Below are 19,859 nucleotides of genomic sequence, written 5' to 3'. Positions count from 1 at the left end.
TTTATTTATTTATTTATTTAGGAGAGTCTTGCTCTATCCCCCAGGCTGGAGTGCAGTGGCATGATCTCGGCTCCCTGCAACCTCCACCTCCCAGGTTCAAGCGATCTCCTGCCTTAGCCTCCTGAGTAGCTGGGATTACAGACACCTGCCACCATGCCTGGCTAATTTTTGTATTTTTAGTAGAGATGGGGTTTCACCATGTTGGCCAGGCTGGTCTTGAACTCCTGACTACAAGTGATCCGTCTGCCTCGGCCTCCCAAAGTGCTGGGATTACAGGCATGAGCCACTGCTCCTGGCCTTATTTTTTAATTTTTTTGTAGAGACGGGGGTCTCACGTTGTCTCAGGCTGGTCTCGAACTCCTGAGCTCAAACAGCTCTCCTGCCTCAGCCTTCCAGAATGCTAGGATTATGGATGTGAGCCACCGTTCCTGACCTTGTTAGAGATTTAGAGTGTTTACTTGTGGCAATTACAAAGAATTTTTGAATTCCAAAGAATGTTTTTACTTTTTTAAGATTGAAAAAACAAAAAAGAAAACTTGGCCAGGCATGGTGGCTCACGCCTGTAATCCCAGCACTTTGGGAGGCCGAGGCAGATGGATCACCTCTAGTCAGGAGTTCAAAACCAGCCTGGCCAACATGGTGAAACCTCATCTCTACTAAAATACAAAAATTAGCTGGGCGTGGTGGCAGGCAACTATAATCCCAGCTACTCAGGAGGCTGAGGCAGGAGAATCGCTTGAACCCAGGAGGTGGAGGTTGCAGTGAGCCAAGATCGTTCCATTTGCACTCCAGCCTGGGCAACAGAGTGAGAATCCATCTCAAAAAAAAAAAAAAAAAGAAAGAAAATATTTATTTCAACTGAACATGACATTTTTTGAAGAAATTCTTAGAATGTTAAAAAATAAGAATTGTATTACATGAGACTGTTCAAGGGTTGGATAAGTCAATATTTCACTTGAGGAGATAGGGTTATTACATTCTTTAAAGCTGTGTGTGGTGAGGCATGCCTGTTGTCCCAGCTACTCAGGAGACCAAGGTTGGAGGATCACTTGAGCCCAGGAGTTTGAGGCCAGCCTGGACAGTATAGTGAGACCCCCATCTCTTAAAAAACACCAACCAGGCCAGCCCCGGTAGTTCATTCCTGTAATCCCAGCATTTTGGGAGGCCAAGGTGGGCGGATCACCTGAGGTCAGGAGTTGGAGACCAGCCTGGCCAACATGGTGAAACCCCATCTCTACTAAAAATACAAAAATTAGCTGGGCATGGTGGCGGGCCCATAATCCCAGCTACTCGGGAGGCTGAGGCAGGAGAATCGCTTGAACCTGGGAGGTGGAGGTTGCAGTGAGCTGAAATGGTGCCACTTTACTCCAGCCTAGGTGACTGCGCGAGACTCCGTCTCAGACAAACAAGCAAACAAAAAAACCCAAAACACAGCAGTGCCTTATAGGAAGACGAGAGGAAAAATAAGGCAGTTACTGACTGTATGTATTTAGGTTGCCCTTAGTTAATTTTTTTTTTTTTTGAGACGGAGTCTCCCTCTGTCGCCCTGGCTGGATGGAGTGCAGTGGCATGATCTCTTCTCACTGCAAGCTCTGCCTCCCGGGTTCACGCCATTCTGCTGCCTCAGCCTCCCGACTAGCTGGGACTACAGGCTCCCACCACCATGCCCGGCTAATTTTTTGTATTTTTTGTAGAGACAGGATTTCACCGTGTTAGCCAGGATGCTCTCCATCTCCTGACCTCGTGATCCGCTGCCTCAGCCTCCCAAAGTGTTGGGACTACAGGCGTGAGCCACCGCGCCTGGTCATTAATAGAGTTTTGTGTTACTAGTATTTGTTTTGTCAACTCAGTAGACACTTTTTTACATGTTTAACTATTTTTCATAGTCCTTAGCAAAGTCTGGGCACATCTGCATATGGCTTGTTCGTTAGTCACTGTATTTACCATTGCACTTTGAGTTTGCTGCTGTGTGCTCGCCTCTGTGGCTGCTTTGGTTCATTAGACTCGGGGATGCTGATGCACAGACCTTGCGACCATGTATTTTCACTAAAGGTCCACGTGGACCTGACAAGACTTTTATTGCTCTTGGGTACTTGTGAGTTTGCTACCACATTGGTGAATTTTTGTTTGAGATTCTGATTGTTAGTTGTTGTCTGAAGTCCTGTGTGAGATTCATGAATCTTACATAATGAGATTAGTTTAGACATGACAAAGTCTCTGACCACTTCGGGTCAGGGCAGGGAGTTCATGGTTTTCCTCACTCGGGGCTCACTGCAGCCTCTGTTTCTTCCAACGCTGAGGAATCACAGCTTTGCTTGTGTTACTGAGATGCGGGAGGGCAGTCAGAAGGAGGGTGACCTTCTGCAGGCTGCTGTGAGAAAATGGAATAGACTCCCTACATTTTTACAAAAGGGGTTATTTTGGTTCTTGAGCTATTTAGTGGTGCTAAGAAAAGAATCGACACTATAACTGGTTCTTTCTCATAAGGAAAGGAAATCTGTTGTTTTAGTTTAATGATATAGCACTATTTATGGAACTTAATGCACCCCATTTATAAAGGATAAGAAAGGGAAAAAACTGATAAAATTGGATCTTGGAAGGTTTTCATGATCTTCGAGTGCTGTTCTATTTAGTGAGTTATCTCCTGGAAGAAATTGGATTTAGATTGCCTGTTTTTAAGGATATTGTTGGAGTTTAACAGAAGTTGTTTAGTTGCTTCATTTGTTCATTTCTAGAGCATGTTTTGAGAGGAATCAGCTGAGCCTTATTTCTTTTTAACATGCCAATGAAAGGCATTAATTACTCTCCAATTTCTGTGTAGCGTAACTGTTATCTAGTGTGTTGGCCATATTGGTATATCACCGGATTTATTAATTTGATCTTCCTATTTAAATCAAGTCACTTAAAAAAATACATTAATTTTAAAAGAAACTTAACATCATCATGGTAAGTGGGAAACCTATATAAATTGTCATAAATAGAATGTAACAATAAAAAATAAAACTGCTGTTAAATTGTAGCTGGATCCCATGGCATATAATGGCAAGCCATGGCTTTCTTTTCTAGTCAAAAAGGGAGGCTACAAGTGTTAATGAGAATTTAAAGCAGTAAACTTCTCTTGATCTAACCAGAAGAAGCAAAAGAGAATTAGAAATCACTCTATGATTCTTGCCACCCGGTTTTATGCTGTAGTGCTACTCTTCACTTTGGGAACTCCACTTGAAACATCAGTGATTGGAAAATCCCCTGAAGCCACTACCCCTGGGTAGTTACCACTTGCTCAGATATCTCTGTGTATGTTAACAAGATTACCATACCCCAGAGAAGCTGTTTAAAAAGAGCATTTATGTTTAAGGTACACTTTTTTTCATAGCTACTAAAGATTTTCAGTCTGCTATCCATAGGACATACTTTATTTATTTATGTATTTATTTACTTACTTACTTATTTTTTTGAGATGGAGTCCTGCTCTGTCGTCTAGGCTGGAGTGCAGTGGCGCGATCTCAGTTCACGGCAACCTCCACCTCCCAGGTTCAAGCAATTCTCCCGTCTCAGCCTGCGGAGTAGCTGGGACAACAGGCACACCCAGCCATGGCCGACTAAGTTTTGTATTTTTAGTAGGGACAGGGTTTCACCATATTGGTCAGGCTGGTCTTGAACTCCTGACCTCAGGTGATCCACCCGTCTGCCACCCAAAGTGCTGAGATTACAGGCATGAACTACTGCACCTGGCCAGGACATACCTTAAATTCTTAAAACTTGTTACCATTTCTTATTTGTCACAAGATCGAGGAGAATAGTATACAGTGTAATGAAGTTCTAAATTTTCTTTCAGATGTTTACAGGTTTCTCTTTTATATCTTTAATATGTTATTAAAGTTTAAATGTAGAAAGGTGGTTTTTTTTTTAGTGCTAACCTAAATAATTTTCTGTACCATTGTAGAAACAAGTTAGTATATGAAAACTTAATTATTACTAAATAATTGCCTAATATTTGTTCATTTAATCTGCTTTTAGTCCTAGCCTTGAATTCTTCCAGAAAGTATAGTTTTGATTAGTGAAGAATAGCTTGAATATTTTCTTCTATTACCATATTTTACTGATTTTAAGATACATAATTTTGCAAATTTTGACATCTCTGACAGCTAGATACATCTTAAGGTTACTGATATGTCATAATTTAATTGGTAGTTAGCTCTTATTTGTACATAGAATGGTGTATCTTAAAGTTAATGGATCTTAGAATTGATGAAATACGATAGAACGCATTCATAGTATCTATACTTCAATCAACTTTATGAGGAGGATTCTGGGAAGGTGGCAGATATGAAGCATCTGCCTTCCTGCCTAGACAGCAGTTGCGCTGGCAGAATCAGACTGATGGAACTATTTTGGAACTCTGGAGTCTAATAAAGGCTGGCAGTTTCCAAGGGAAGGCATAGACAGTAGATTGTGGTTAATACCGGTCAATTTTAGTTCTTAATGCAGTAGCAGCTACTCATCCGCCTTCTCCAACCTCTAGGGAGAAAGCTGTGTGTGTGTTCCTGGAGTGGCTTACACACAGCTTGTAGCATCCAGGGTGGGCAAAAATAAGCCTGTTTTCCAAATATTGGGTATTTGTGCTCTGATCACTGATTGCTGCTTCTAATCATAGAGGGGCAAAGAGATGGCAGCCATTGTTGTTATAACTCCCCCCATTGCAAAAATGGATAAAGGAATTTAATAGACATTCCTTCAAAGATATAAAAGTGGCCAATGAGCACATCAAAAGCTGCTCAACATCACTAATCATTAGGGAAATACAAATCAAATCTACTAACATGATACCACCTCATGCCTCTTAGGATGACAATTATAAAAAAAAAAACCAAAAACAGAAAATAACAACTGTGGGCGAGAATGTGGAGAAATATGAACTCTTTTGCAGTGTTGGTGGGAATGTAAAATTGTACAATCATTGTGGAAAATGGTCTGGTGTTTCCTCAAATAGTTAAAAATATAATGATCATATGATCAGGCAATTTCACTTCTGGGTATAAACTCAAAAGGATTGAAAGCAGGGTCTCAGAGATACTTGTGTCTCCATGTTTTTAGCAGCATTATTCACAATAACTGAGATGTGGAACCAACCCAAGTGTCCATCAGTAGATGAATGGATAAGTAAAATGTGGCATATAGACACAGTAGATATCATTCAGTCTTAAAAAGGAAGGACATTCTGGCACATGCTGCAATGTAGATGAACCCTGAGGACATTATACTGTGTGAAACAAACCAATCACAAGAAAACATACTGTGTAATTCCACTTATCTGAGATACTTAGGGTAGTGAAAATCGCAGATACAGAAAGTAGAATGGTGGTTGTCAGCACTTGGTGGGGAGGGTGGAATTGGGAGTTGTTTAACGGATATAAAGTTTCAGTTGTGCCCTATGAAAAGTGTTCTGAAGGTGGATGGTGGTGGTGATTGTGCCATATAAATGTATTTAATACCACTGAACTCTACTCTTAAAAATTAAGATAGTAAATGTTATGTGTATTTTACCACAATAATAATTTTTGGGGAAAACTATTTAGGCCATTCATAAATACTGTGTTTATATATGTCCTGGCAATAAATTTATTCCATTTCATACAAATATTTTGTTATGTGTCTGTGCTGTGATTTAGCTGGCTCTATTAATTTGCTAATGATGCTGTAACACAAACTGGATGACTTAAACAACAGAAATGTATTCCAGTTCTAGAGGCTGGAAATCTGAAATCTAGGTGTTGGTAGGGTTGGTTGCTTTTGAAGGCTGTGAGGGAGAGAATGTTCTATGCCTCTCCCTAGCTTCTGTGCTACAGGCCTTCCTTGGCTTGTAGATGACATTCTCCCTGTGTCTTCATGCATCTTCCCTCTCTACACATCTGTCTCTCTGTCCAAGTTTCCCCTTTGTATAAGGTCACCAGTCATATTGGATTAGTGTTCAACTTAATGACCTCCTGATCACTGTTTGCACGTAAGGTCACATTCACAAGTACTGGGACTTCAACATCTTTTGGGAGGACACAATTAAACCTGTAACACTGGACAATAACTTTATAAACATTTATGTTATTTCCAGTTTTTGTGTGTTTAAGTTAGCTTTGTGGGGAATATTCTTGTATATATATCCTTTGTGTTTTTGTGATTAGAAGTAGATTTGTGAGGTCAGAAGATACACACAATTTTGCTGTACATTATGAAAGTAACCTCCAGAAAGTATATGCCTGTTTATAGTCCCACTGTCAATGTACAACTACACACCCATTTTCCACACGCTAAATAACACATTGGTTTTTAAAATCTTTTGAGTCTTTGTCAATCTTTTTGTTGTTTTTGTTTGAGTAGGGTTTCATCCTGTCACCCAGGCTGGAGTGCAGTGGCACAGTCATGGCTCACTGCGGCCTTGACTCCCCAGGCACAAGTGATCCTCCCGTCTCAGCCTCCCAACTAGCTGGGACCACAGGCATGTGCCATCACACCCAGCTAATTTTTGATTTTTTTAAATAGAAACGAGGTCTCACTATGTTGCCCAGACTTTTGTTTGTTTATTGCAGTGAAAACAGTGAAAATTTACCGTCTTAACTAGTTCTAAGTGTACAGTTCAGTAGTGGTAACTATATTCACATATTTGAATATAGATTCACAGATGGCCAGAACTCTTCTCAGCTTGCAGATCTGAAACTCTGTCCCCATTAAAATAACTCTCCATTCTCCCCTCCCTACAGCTCTAGGCAGTCACCTTTCTACTTTCTGTTTCTATGAATTTGACTACTCTAAATATTTCATATATGTAGAACCATACAGTATTTGTCTTTTTGGAACTGGCTTATTCCACTTAGCATAATGTCCTCAAGGGTTATCCACATTGCAGCATATGACAGGATTTCCTTTATTTTTAAAACTGAATAATATTCTGTTGTATGTGTTTATGTTACATTTTGTATTAGGGTTTGGAAAGATTAGAAAAAGATAAGAATGTAGGATAGGTACTTTGGGACCAAAAGGTTGGGGGTTTCATTCTCTCCATCTCAGATAGTGCTTTTTTTGAGACCAGGTTTCGTTCTTGTTGCCCAGGCTGGAGTGCAGTGGCAGTCTTGGCTCACTGCAACCTCCGTCTCTCAGGTTCAAAGATTCTCCTGCCTCACCCTCCCGAGTAGCTGGGAATTACAGGCGTGTGCCATCACACCTGGCTAATTTTGTATTTTTAGTAGACGGGGTTTCACCATGTCAGCCAAGCTGGTCTCGAACTCTTGACCTCAGGTGATCCACCCGCTTTGGCCTCCCAAAATGGTGGGATTACAGGCATGAGCTACCATGCCCGGCCTCAGATAGTGCTTATGCCTACTGTATCTTAGCTTATTTATTTTCTGTGTTTTCTATTAATAATACATCTCTGTTCCTCAGAATGCTTTTCCTTTGCCTTCCCAGCATTATCTTCAAACTGTTAGACTGGTCTTCTTGTGAAGGACTGTCTTTTAGGATTTCTGGCATTTGATTTATGTTTTCAAGGTGGAAATAGAACAGTTGCCTTAAAAGAATTTTCAGCAGGGAACCCCAATAGTTGACATTTTGTACATTTTGGTTATTTCGTCGTGCAGTAGGTGCTTGTGGAACACGCCACATAGTTTTGTTACCACTCTAGTGCTTCAAGGCAGATAGGATCAGATTGAGAGATGTGTGCGACTCCTCGGGTAAAATCAGCTCTTTACCGGAGCCAGTGATCAACTTCTATCACAAAATGCCCAGGCTTGGAGTTACACTTTTTGTGTGGTTTATTCTTGGGAGCTGTGCTTAATTCACATAAAAAAGCAACTTAATTAAAATTAGCCTGTAGAATTCCATAATCGTGATGATTGTGATGAGAAGTATTTTACGTGCTTTGTTTGAATTATTTCATTTAATCCTCCTAGCAACCCTGTGAGATAAGTTCTATTATCCTGATTTTACAGATGAACAAACCGAGGCTGCTAGAAGTTGGTAGTGCCAGGGTTTGAAGCAGGCGGACTCCAGAGCCTCTCTCCTGCCTGTCGTGCTCTGCTCCTTCAGTAGCTGGAGGTGCCATTGCATGTTGCAGGCCAGGAGTCACAGTATACACAGACTGTCTTTTCTGTATAATGAGCAAATTGAAGTGCCAATCATTTTCAAATTCTTGGACTCTTTAGGAAAAAGACTTCCACCTGGTGGAGCACCGTGGCAGGTTGCCTCAGCGTGGGAAGTCCCATGTACTTCCGTTCAGGTGCTCAGGAATTTGGAGAGCCGGGATGGTGGAAACTTGTTCATAACAAGCCCCCAACGATGAAACCTGAAGGAGAGAAGTTGTCTGCCTCTACTCTGAAAATAAAAGGTACTGTTGTGAGAACAGTACAAAAGATGCTAGTCAGACCAGAGCCAAGCGGGTGTGAGCCCAGGAGACACTCCTGCTTCCACTGGGCATGGCTTGCATGCCTCTCTGGAACTACTCTGCTTAATACTTCTGTGATGACACTTGTGTGTGTGCTAGAAATAAATGCCACAGAAAAACATTTTATCACTTCCTAATCAAGCCATCAGTTTTATAAATTTCCCAGGGTATCTGAAAGGTTCAATGTTTTCCATCTGGTTTTTGTTTTTAAACTTCTCACAAAGGTGAAAAGATGTTTTAAAATTCCCTTAATAAATAACATGATGAATTCCCATGTACCTTCCACCTCACTTTGACATTAACTCCTGACAGTCTCATTTAATCTAAATCCTCAATGCTTTCCCCCAACCTTCCCCATTCTTACTGTTGGATTATATAGAAACAAATCCCAGGAATCAACATTTCATTCCTAAATATCTTAGACTGTCTCTAAGAGATCAGGATTCTTTCCTTTTTGCAGCCTGACCATAATGCCATTTTCACATTTAAAAAGATGTTAACAGTAACTTCTTACTATCACATATTGATCTGGTTTTATGATCTAAAAAGTTTTTAATGAGCTTTTAAATTTTTATATTTATTTGCTTGTTTGTTTGTTTGTTTATTTATTTGAGATAAGAGTCTCACTCTGTCACCCAGGCTGGAGTGCAGTGGTGCAATCGTGGCACACTGTAACCTCTCCCTCTTAGGTTCAAATGATTTTCATGCCTTAGCCTCCCAAATAACATGCCATCATGCCCAGCTCATTTTTTAAAAATTTTTATTAGAGATGTCTTTTGCCATGTTGGCCAGGTTGGTCTCGAACTCCTGACCTCAGTCTTTCCACCTGCCTTGGCCTCACAAAGTGCTGGGATTACAGGGTGAGCCACCGGACCAGACTGATGAGCTTTAATATAATTGGGAAGAAAATCAAATAGTACTTAAGGGTGTAAAGTATGAAAGTTCCCCCTCCTGCCTATTGCCTGCAATTTCATTTCCCAGAGTAACCACTGTTGTCTTTAGTGAATACTTTCAGAAATGATCTCTGCAGATTTAAGCATTTTCTTACTTTTTAAAAAAAGTAAAATGGACTCATACTATATGAGTTTTCCATTTTTGCCACACTTACCAGTATGTCTTGGACATCTTTCCCTGACAGTACATGTATATTTACCCTATTTTATTTCATTACATCCATTATATAATTATGTGATAATTTGTTAAACCATTCTCCTGTTGATGAACATCTTGGTTGTTTCTACCTTTTTGTTGTTTTATTTATTTATTTTTTAATTAAAACATTTAAAAAAAAATAGAGATAGGGCCTCACTATGTTTCCTGGGCTGGTCTTGAACTGTTGGGTTCGAGTGATCCTTTGGCCTCTGCCTCCAAAAGTGTTGGGCTTACAGGTGTGAGCCATCATGCCTGACCTTTTGTTACTTTAAACAGTGCTACAATTCTACAAATTTGTGTACATATGAAAATGTGATAAATTCCTGGAAACAGAGTTTCTACATCAAAGGGCTTATTCATTCAAAATTTTAATCAGGATTGCCAAATTATCCTCTAAGAAACTGTAATAAGGCCGGGCGTGGTGGCTCATGCCTGTAATCCCAGTACTTTGGGAGGCCAAGGTGGGTGGATCATCTGAGGTCAGGAGTTCAAGACCAGCCTGGCCAACATGAGGAAAGCCCATCTGTACAGAAATACAAAAATGAGCTGGGCGTGGTGGTGCATGCCTGTGATCCCAGCTTCTCAGGAGGCTGAGGCAGAAGAATTGCTTTAACCCGGGAGGCAGAGGTTGCAGTGAGCCAAGATCACACCACTACATTCCAGGCTGGGCAACAGAGCAAGACCCTGTCCAAAAAAAAAAAGTGCCCATTGAAATGCCCATGAAAATGCCCATTTCCCCATACATTTACTGAGCTTTATCAAACTTTTTTTTTGGCTCACTGCAGCCACCACCTCCTGGGCTCAAGATCTGCCCACCTCAGCCTCCCAAAGTGCTGGGATTAAGAGGCGTGCACCACCATGCCTGGCTAAACTTTTAATGTTTACCAGTTCCAGTAGGTGAAAGACAGTATTTATTTGTTTAAATTTGCAGTATAACTTCTTTTTTCTCAAGAGAGATCTAAGTCTTTCTTAGTTTAGGGCGTTCATTGAACATTTCTCCTTATTGAACATGATACTATGCATAATGATAAATTAGCAAAGGAAACTAAAGTTGAGTAGTATTTTAAAATTTAGATATGGGTTGAGCAATCCAAATCTGAAAATCCAAAATCAAAAACACTCCAAAATCTGAAACTTTTTGAGCACCAACATAACGTTAAAAGGAAATGCTCATTTGGAGCATTTCAGATTTTGGATTTCTGGGTTTGGGATACTCAGCCCATAAGTATAATGCAAATATTCAAAAATCCGAAAACATCTGAAATCCAAAACATGCTTGTGCCCAAGCATTTCAGATGAGGGATACTCAGCCTGTATTTATTCTTTCCTATCAGCCTCAAAACCAACTTTAGATCCCATCATTACTGTTGAGGGACTTAGAAAACGAGCAAGTCGGAATCCTGTGGAATCTGCCATGGAATTAAAAGAGAAAAGGTCTCGAACTCAGGAAGCAAAAGACATTAGAAGAGCCCAGAAGGAGGCTGCTGGCTTTCTTGACAGGAGCACGTCTTCTACCCCTGTAAAATTCATAAGCCGAGGCCGCAGGCCAGATGTGATTTTGGAAAAAGGTGAAGTGATTGACTTTTCCTCCTTGAGCTCCTCTGACCGCACCCCACTGACAAGCCCATCTCCTTCTCCTTCTCTGGATTTCTCTGCTCCTGGGACACCTGCCTCTCATTCTGCCACGCCTAGCTTGCTTTCAGAAGCAGATCTGATTCCAGATGTGATGCCCCCACAAGCCTTGTTTCATGGTAAGACTTTGGTTGCTTTGGTCTTTTATTTTGGGTATGGGCTGTGGTATAAATGTACAAGTTTTCACCCTGTGGGCTGTGTGCTCTGCATTTCTTCCTTCCCCTGCCTTGATGACACTGTTTTGTACTCTGCACAGATGATGATGAGATGGAAGGCGATGGAGTCATAGACCCAGGGATGGAGTACGTCCCACCCCCTGCTGGGTCAGTAGCTTCTGGGCCAGTGGTTGGGGGCAGAAAGAAGGTCAGAGGCCCTGAACAGATAAAGCAGGAGGTAGAGAGTGAGGAGGAAAAACCCGACAGGATGGATATTGACAGTGAAGACACAGATTCAAACATGTCTTTGCAAACAAGGGCTAGAGAAAAGAGGAAGCCTCAGCTGGAGAAGGACACAAAGCCGAAAGAGCCCAAGTATACTCCTGTGAGCATCTACGAGGAAAAGCTCCTGCTCAAGAGGCTGGAAGCTTGTCCTGGTGCTGTTGCCATGACTCCGGAAGCTCGGAGACTGAAGCGCAAACTGATCGTCAGACAAGCGAAAAGAGATAGGGGATTACCACTTTTTGACTTGGATCAAGTTGTTAATGCTGCTCTTCTGTTGGTTGATGGGATTTATGGAGCCAAAGAAGGAGGAGTTTCCAGACTTCCAGCTGGACAAGCCACATACAGAACTACCTGTCAGGACTTCAGAATCCTTGACCGATACCAGGTGAATGCAAGCACCTGCTGTAAAGCTGGTGGGGGCAGGAGTGGAGGTGGGGCAGGGAGCACCAGGCATTGGACACGGTTATGCTGTGACCTTTTAAATCCTGGGTAATTTGGGAAGAGAAAAGTAAAGTGCAAGGGAAAAAAATACAAAAATCGCTGGGCTTTATTTTTCAGAATTGTTCATTATAAGTACACTTGAATATATTTGAGTTTTTCTTTTCCTTTGGGCATTCAAACATAACCTGTAAGTTTGCTTCATCTGTCTCTCTCTCTCTCTGAGGATAGCTATACATGACTTGTGTCATAGCTTTGACAAATTTGTTGAGACCATGACAGTGTCTCAGACACTGTGCTGCACAGGATCTGAAGGTGTGTAGACATCTGCGTAGGACAACATGAAGAAATAGCAGCCAAGGGATCAGTGTGGTATCAGTGTTGCTCAAAGGATGGTCAGTGGAACCCAAGTTTCGTGGATGCTTCTGGGAACAATTAATTCCACTTAGAACTACCTGCATACACTCTGGCACTGGGAGGAACAAGAGGCCTTATTTTTCTATATCTTTGCTAGCACTGAACACTAACCATCCTTTACGTTTTGCTAATTGGCTGGCTGTAAAGTGAAATCTTGTTTTTTATTTACATTTCTTTGGTTACAGGTGAGGCTAAATTTCCTGGTTGTTTCTTTGTGAATTGCCTGTTTGGAGTTTGCATGTTTTTCTCTCTCCTTCTCTGGAAGCTAGTGGGATCTGCTCTTCATTGCTGGTGTTCTGGTATTATTCAGTGATGTGCCATATGTAGGGCTTATGTCTTTCCTTGTGCTGGACATGTGGTGTGTGGGCCCTTTCAATTTGAAACTTTCTCCTGAGTATGGAAAAGTCTTGATTTCCTATTTTCTATTTTTTCTGTTCTCTCATTTTAGAACTCCCCATTATTTGGATATTGGACCCTGTAGGTAAAAGTTGGCAAACTTTGTCTGTAAAGAAATAAGTATTTCTGCCAGATAGTAATTACTTTAGGCTTTGCCGGCCACAAAATCTCATTCGCGACTCCTCAACTCTGCTGTTGTGATTGGAGAGCCATAGTGAATGAGTGTGGCTGTGTTCCAGTAAAACTTTACTAAAATGGGCAGTGGGCTGGATTTAGCCTGTGGGCTGTAGTCTACCAAGATTCCTACTCCAGATAGATCCTCTTTTCTTTTTTCTCCTAATTCTCATCTTTCCTGGGAAGCACAGTATTAACTGGCCAAGTGGGGAGGGCCCAGGCGCCCATCAAACTGACTCTCCCTGTATTCGGTACAGTACTCCCACCCTTGGCTTCCTGTGTCCAGAATCTCCCTCTTGAGCCTCTCTAGTCTTCTGCCTGTGGAGGGAAAGATCATTTCCTAGATGTGGGCAGTATAATTACTATAGGGGTATAATTGGAGGCTTTAACCTCCTAAAGAGCCTCTTAATTATAGTCATACCCCCAGGCTCTAAGCCTGGTGCCTTGGATGACTGCACTTCCTTGAGGCTGTGTTTTCTAAATCACCCTGCGTAGCTTCACCACTGGCTTAGGTATTGACTTTCTTTGGTTGTTAAGTCATTTGCTGCTTGTTCATATGCTTTTGTTAGTCATCTATTCACTTGTTCTTTTTTTCTTTTTGTGACATGGTCTCCCTCTGTCACCTAGATTGTAATGTAGCAGCACAACCACAGCTCATTGCAGCCCCAAACTCCAGGCTCAAGCAATTCTTTCACCTCAGCTTCCCAAGTAGCTGGTATTATAGGCACACACTACCACACTCAGCTAATTTTATTTTTATTTTTAGTAGAGGCAGGGTGTTACCATCTTGCCCAGACTGGTCTTGAACTCCTGGGCTCAGGGGATTGCCCCAGCCTCCCAAAGTGCTGGTATTACAGGCATGAGCCACTGTGCCTGGCCAGTATTCACCTGTTCTTTGTTCTTGTGGTCCTGTTTAGTGCCTACACTTAATTTTTAAAATTGTTTAAGATGTGTCATACAGATAGAAGGTGGCATAGAAATATGGGATAGTTTAGATATTAATAAAACAAATGCCCATGTATTCATCTTCTGGATAAAGAGTGTTGTAAACACCTTAGAAGTCTCCTGTGTACTTTCTCTTCCCCTGAGAGGAAGCCACTTTGACTTACAGTGTTAATTATTCATTTGTTTTTTAAATGTGTATGTCTCTAAAAGATATACTTTTAGTTTAAAAAAATACTGAGTAGCAAGCACAAATCTAGCTGTGTAAGGAAATTGTCACTATTAGATGAAGTTTCCTGGAGAAGATAAGCTAAATAGTCATTCTGGGTCATTGTTGTGGGCTGAATTGTGTCCTCCTAAAGGATATGTTGAAGTCCCAACCCTGGTACCTATGAATGCAACCTTATCTGGAAATAGGCCCTTTGCAGATATAATTAGCCAAGACCACCAAAGATTGCTGGCAGCACCAGGAGCTAAGAGAAAGGCACGGAACAAATTCTCCCCTAGTGCATACCCAAGAAAGCATAACCCTGCCCACACTGTGACTTCTGACATTTGGCCTCTGAAACTGTGAGACAATAAATTCCTGTTGTTTTAAGCCACCCAGTTTGTGGTGCTTTGTTCCTATAGCCCCAGGAAACTAATACTTACAGGGATGTTCTGGCTTCAGCTTCCATGAACCCCTTCTGGGGAAGTCACTGGCCAAGGTCACTAGGGAGTCCTGGGAAACATGAGGCTCACCATAGTGTATGCATCAACCAGGGCTGTGATGTATACCAGAGATACGGCAGAAATCTGGGCAGAGGAAGTGGGATCCTCTGTATTTCCTGCCTGAGCTGACAGCTTTCTTCCAGCTTGCAGAAGGTCAAAGCAGTTACTTGTGGAGTGAGCGTCATCAGCTGGTCCTTGGGGTGGGCATGGGTGGTGTACAGGAGGCTCACCCGTACATGGTGAAGACAAGCTGAGCATAGATAAGATTCTGGGCCACAACGCCGTAGGGTTAAAAGATGGTCAGTGGCAGCAAGGACTTAAGTATGATAGCCTCAGTATGTATTAGAAATACCAAAATTGTTAGAAATAGATAATTGGTGCTGCGAAGAAAAGTCAGCACAGAGACAAAAGATCTCTCAGCAAAGCCATCTTTACTTTCTGTAGAAAGGGTGCTCAATCGCAGATAGAACAAAAGCAAGAGCACACTTGAACAAAGGAAAAGCAGACATGTTTATCCCTTAACGCATTTGGGTCGTCCTTACTGCTGTATCCTGCATCCATTGGGTGGAGCGGGACCTCACAATCTTAAACTGGTACCCGATTTGCTAATAGCCTAACACTTTCCTAAATAGGTAAGTGCAGAGAAGAACAAAGAAGTTGCTTACAAAAGGTTTAAGGAAGCAATAACATGTCCAAATAAGGAAGGGACATGGACTGTGGAATGTGCCGGTGAGCATGTCCAGCGGTTACATAGGATAGGTCTTAACAAAGAGTTATTAGCACAAGGCAAGGAGGCTTGAAGAAAGCTAGTCTTTAAAAGAAACTATTATTTCTAACACTTAGGATTTATTCTTTAACAAGAAGGAAAACTTTGAAGAGGAAACGTTCTACATTCTACAGTATGTCTGCCCATGGGTCACACTTGTTCACCCTTTGTTGTGAAACTCAGCAGGGGTGCTGGGATCTCCCCTCACTAGAGATTCTTTTGCCATCCTCTGTATTTGATCTCCTGTTTCCTGTGGCCCATCTGTACCTTGTTATAGGTTTATTCCCTTGTTCTTAATGGATTCCAGAGAAAAGCTGCATGGGAAGTAAAATTTGAGACCTACATACTGAAAAGACCCTGATTAAATGAGGTTGAACCTGGAATTCCATACACAGCCACATTGTCTAGGTGAGACCTCTGTTGAGGACCACTGCACTTCCTTTAGGTCTTTCCTTTGAATCTAGTCAGAGTCCCGGGGAAGAATCTTCTGCGCTCAAGATGCTGGTTGCCAAGTGGGGGAAGAGGGACCTTAGCATTCAGCTTGTCAGGTACTCACACCTCCGCCCTCCATCGGGAGCCCCTGTCAGGCCTTCTCTAGAGATCAGACCTCCGGGCTTCTGGGGGAGGGCGGCCACCCGGCAAGAGGGAGTAGAGGGATCTAGGGATTATACTGCTTTCCACATGGCGTTTGCCTGCTCCTTATTTATTCTGTTGTCCCATTTGGTCCCAGTTCCAGAGGAATCTGCTGCCGCCGCCTAGATTTTAGCAGGTTCTGCAGTATAGATTGGGTTAGTTCTCATTTAACTTACCCAAAGCCACTTCGGGATTTTGGTGTTAAATCAGTTACTGTTTGTCCATCTGCTTAGCAGTTACTGTTCTAATTAAGTCAGCTTCTGTAGTTTCAGTGGGATTTCGGGAAGTAGTAAAGCTTTATATGCTTGTGTTTTAACCTGGTCTTAACTTGGAATTTTAGTATAAATTTTAATGTATTTACACAGGGGGTGGCTATAAATGCATTTATTCAATCCATACTCTTGTTTTATATTTATTCTCTGAGTATATTCATAGCTATAAATTTCTCAATAAGTACTGCTTTAGCTGTGATTCTTGACTTTTGAAATGATGTGATTTTATTTCCAATCAGTACTTGGCATTTTGTAATTTTTCTCATTATTTCCTCTTTAACCCAAAAGTTATTTAGTTCTGTTTTTTAGTTTTCAGATACATGAGAATTTTAAGCTATGTTTTGGTAATTGATTTGATTTCTAATGTTGTATTATGATCAGAGAAAATAGTCTATGTGATGTTGATTCTGTACCATAAAGAAAGTTATACATTCTATTTTTATTCTTTTTACAGGTCCTAACTTAAGATACATTTATTTTTCCTTATTCTTTTTTTTAATATCATGTGGTTGTCCCCCCCAAACAAAAAAGTACATTTTCATGCATTCATCTCTTTTTTCTTTTGTGTTGCTTATTTAAATGACATAAATCTTTACTAAATTATTCACTCATCCCATTGTTTCTTTCTAGATTAATTTCTTGCTGGATTGCTTTCTGTAACAGTTCTTTAAAAATATGGGCTTTTTGAGGTTAATTTTGAAAACCTACGTGACTAAGAATATCTTCATTTCACTTTTTCATTTAAATGATAGCAGTCATATAAAATTGTTACTTTGTTTTTGCATTGATATTTTGAAATTATGACTTCATTATCATCTTACATACAGTGTCACTCCTGAAAACCCTGGTACTGATAAGAAATAGACATTTTTGACTGGGCACAGTGGCTCATGCCTGTAATCCCAGCACTTTGGGAGGCCGAGGCAGGCAGATCACTTGAGGCCAGAAATTTGAAACCAGCCTGGACAACGTGGTGAAACCCCATCTCTACTAAAAATAAATAAATTAGCCAGGCCTGGTGGTGCATGCATATAATCCCAGCTGCTTGGGAGGCTGAGGCTTGAGAATCATTTGAACCAGGGAGGCGAAGGTTGCAGTGAGCCGAGATCATGCCACTGTACTCCAGCCTGGGTGATAGGGCGAGACTCTCTCTCTCAAAAAAAAAGATTTTATTTGTTTCTTATCAATTAAGTGGCCTCCTTGTTTTATTCTCCCATCTCCTAAAACTTTCAAATTTTTCTCTTTGTTTTTGATCTTTAATTAGTGCATGTTAAGTGTCTTTTATTTTCTCTTTTTAAAGCTTTATTTTCTTTTTTCTATTTTTTTATTTTCCAGCACATCCAAAACGCAGAAATTGTGTTTGTTCTCATTTGTCTTACTTGACAACTCTGTTCTTTTGGTCAGAGGTATTTTATATGCTTCTTGGCATTTATCCTGCTTGGTGTTCACTGAGCCTCCTGAATGTGTGGTTTGGTGTCTGACATTAAATTGGGGATATTCTCAGTCATTATTGCTTCAAATATTTCTTCTATTCCTTTCTGTCTTCTAGCATTCCCATTGTGTGTTTATTACACCTTTTGTCGTTTTCCACAGTTCTCGGATAGTCTGTTTTGTTCTTTTTTTTTTTTTTTTTTTTTTTATCTTGTTTGTCTTTGCTTATCAGTTTTGGAAGTTTTTACTGACAAATCCTCAAGTTCAGAGATTCTTTACTCACCTGTGTCAGTCTACAAATGAGCCCATCATCAAAGGCAACCTTCATTTTGGTTACAGTGTTTTTTATCTCTAGCATTTCTTTTTGATTCATTTTCAGAATTTTCGTCTCTTTGTTTTAATTGCCCATCTGTTCTTGCATGTTGTATACTTTGCCCATTAAGCCCTTAACATATTAAACATATTATAGGCATACCTTGTTTTATTCACATTGCTGTATTGTACTTCACAGATACTGCATTTTGTACAAATGGGAGGTTTGTGACAATCTTATGTCGAGCAAGTCTGTTGGCACCATTTTTCTAGTAGTGTGTGCTTACTTTGTGTCTCTGTGTCTCATGTTTTGGTAGTTTTTGCATTATTTCCAAGTTTTTTCATTATTGTTGTATCTTTTATGGTGATCTGTGATCAGTGATCTTTGATGTTACTTATTGTAATTGTTTTGGGGCACCATGAACCACACCGATATGAGATAATGAACTTAATTGGTAAATGTGTGTTTTCTCACTGTTCCACTAACCAGCTGTTCCCCATGTTTCCCCCTCTCCTTGGGGCTCCCTATTCCCTGAGACAAAAATATTGGAATTAGGTCAGTTAACCCTACAATAGCCTCTAAGTGTTCAAGTAAAAGGAAGAGTTATACTTCTCTCACTTTAAATAAAAAACTAGAAATGATTAAGTTTAGTGAGGAAAGCATTTCAAAAGCAGAGATAGGCCGAAAACTAGGCCTCTTGTGCCAAACAATTAGCCAAGGTGTGAATGCAAAGGAAAAGTTCGTGAAGGTCATTAAAGGTGCTACTCCAGTGAATGCACGACTGATAAAAAATCAAAGTAGCCTTATTGCTGATATGAAGAGAGTTTGAGTGGTCTGGATAGAAGATCAGCCACAATATTCCCTTAAGCTAAAGCCTAGTCCAGAGTAAGGTCTTAACTCTTTAATTCCATAAAGGCTTAGAGAAGGGGGGAATCTACAGAAGAAAAGTTGGAAGCTAGCAGAGGTTGGTTCATGAGGTTTAGGAAAGAAGTCGACTCTATAACACAAAAGAGTGCAAGATAAAGCAGCAATTGCTAATGTAGAAGCAGCAGCACGTTATCTAGAAGACCTAGCTAAGATCATTGATGGAAGTGGCTGCACTAAGCAAGATGTTCACTGTAGATGAAACAGCCTTCTATTTGAAGAAGATGCCACCTAGGACTTTCATAGTTAGAGAGAAGTCAGTGCCTAGCTTCAGAGCTTCAAAAGACAAGCCAACTGTCTTGTTAGGGGCTAATGCAACTGGTGACTTTCAGTTGGAGCCAATGATCATTTACTCTTCCAAAAATCTTAGGGCCCTTATAAATTATCCTGAATCTACCCTGGCTGTGCTCTATAAATACAGCAACAAAGCTTGGATGACAGCATATCTGTTTACAGCATGGTTTACTGAATATTCTAAGCCCACTATTGAAAGCTTCTACTCAGAGAAAAAGATTATTTTCAAACAATTACTGCTCATTGTCAATGTACCTGGTCACCCAAGAGTTCTGATGGAGAGGTTTAAGATTAGTATTATTTTCATGCTTGCTAAAACAACATCCATTCTGTAACCCGTGGATCAAGGAGTAATTTTGACTTTAAAGTCTTATCATTTAAGACTTTTTGTAAGGCTATAGCTATTATAGATAGTGATTTCTCTGATGGATCTGGGCAAAGACACTGAAACCTTCTGGAAAGGATTCACCATTCTAGATGCCATTAAGAACATTTG

At 40.7% G+C, this 19,859-nt stretch overlaps 1 protein-coding gene across 1 annotated transcript in view; it reads left to right on the top strand.

The window, feature by feature from the left end:
* Positions 1–19,859, top strand: part of KAT14 (lysine acetyltransferase 14) — a 45,417-nt gene that overhangs the window by 8,786 nt on the left and 16,772 nt on the right. The window contains exons 4-6 of the mRNA XM_023217796.2: positions 8,190–8,371; positions 10,915–11,331; positions 11,469–12,037. Of these exons, the coding sequence (XP_023073564.1) occupies positions 8,190–8,371; positions 10,915–11,331; positions 11,469–12,037 (1,168 nt within the window). The remainder of the gene's footprint in view (positions 1–8,189; positions 8,372–10,914; positions 11,332–11,468; positions 12,038–19,859) is intronic.

This window comes from Piliocolobus tephrosceles, chromosome 20 (genome assembly GCF_002776525.5).
Source record: "Piliocolobus tephrosceles isolate RC106 chromosome 20, ASM277652v3, whole genome shotgun sequence".
Classification (NCBI taxonomy): Eukaryota; Metazoa; Chordata; class Mammalia; order Primates; family Cercopithecidae; genus Piliocolobus; species Piliocolobus tephrosceles.
Note: the sequence above shows the minus strand (reverse complement) of the source record. Positions and strands in the feature narration are given on the sequence as shown.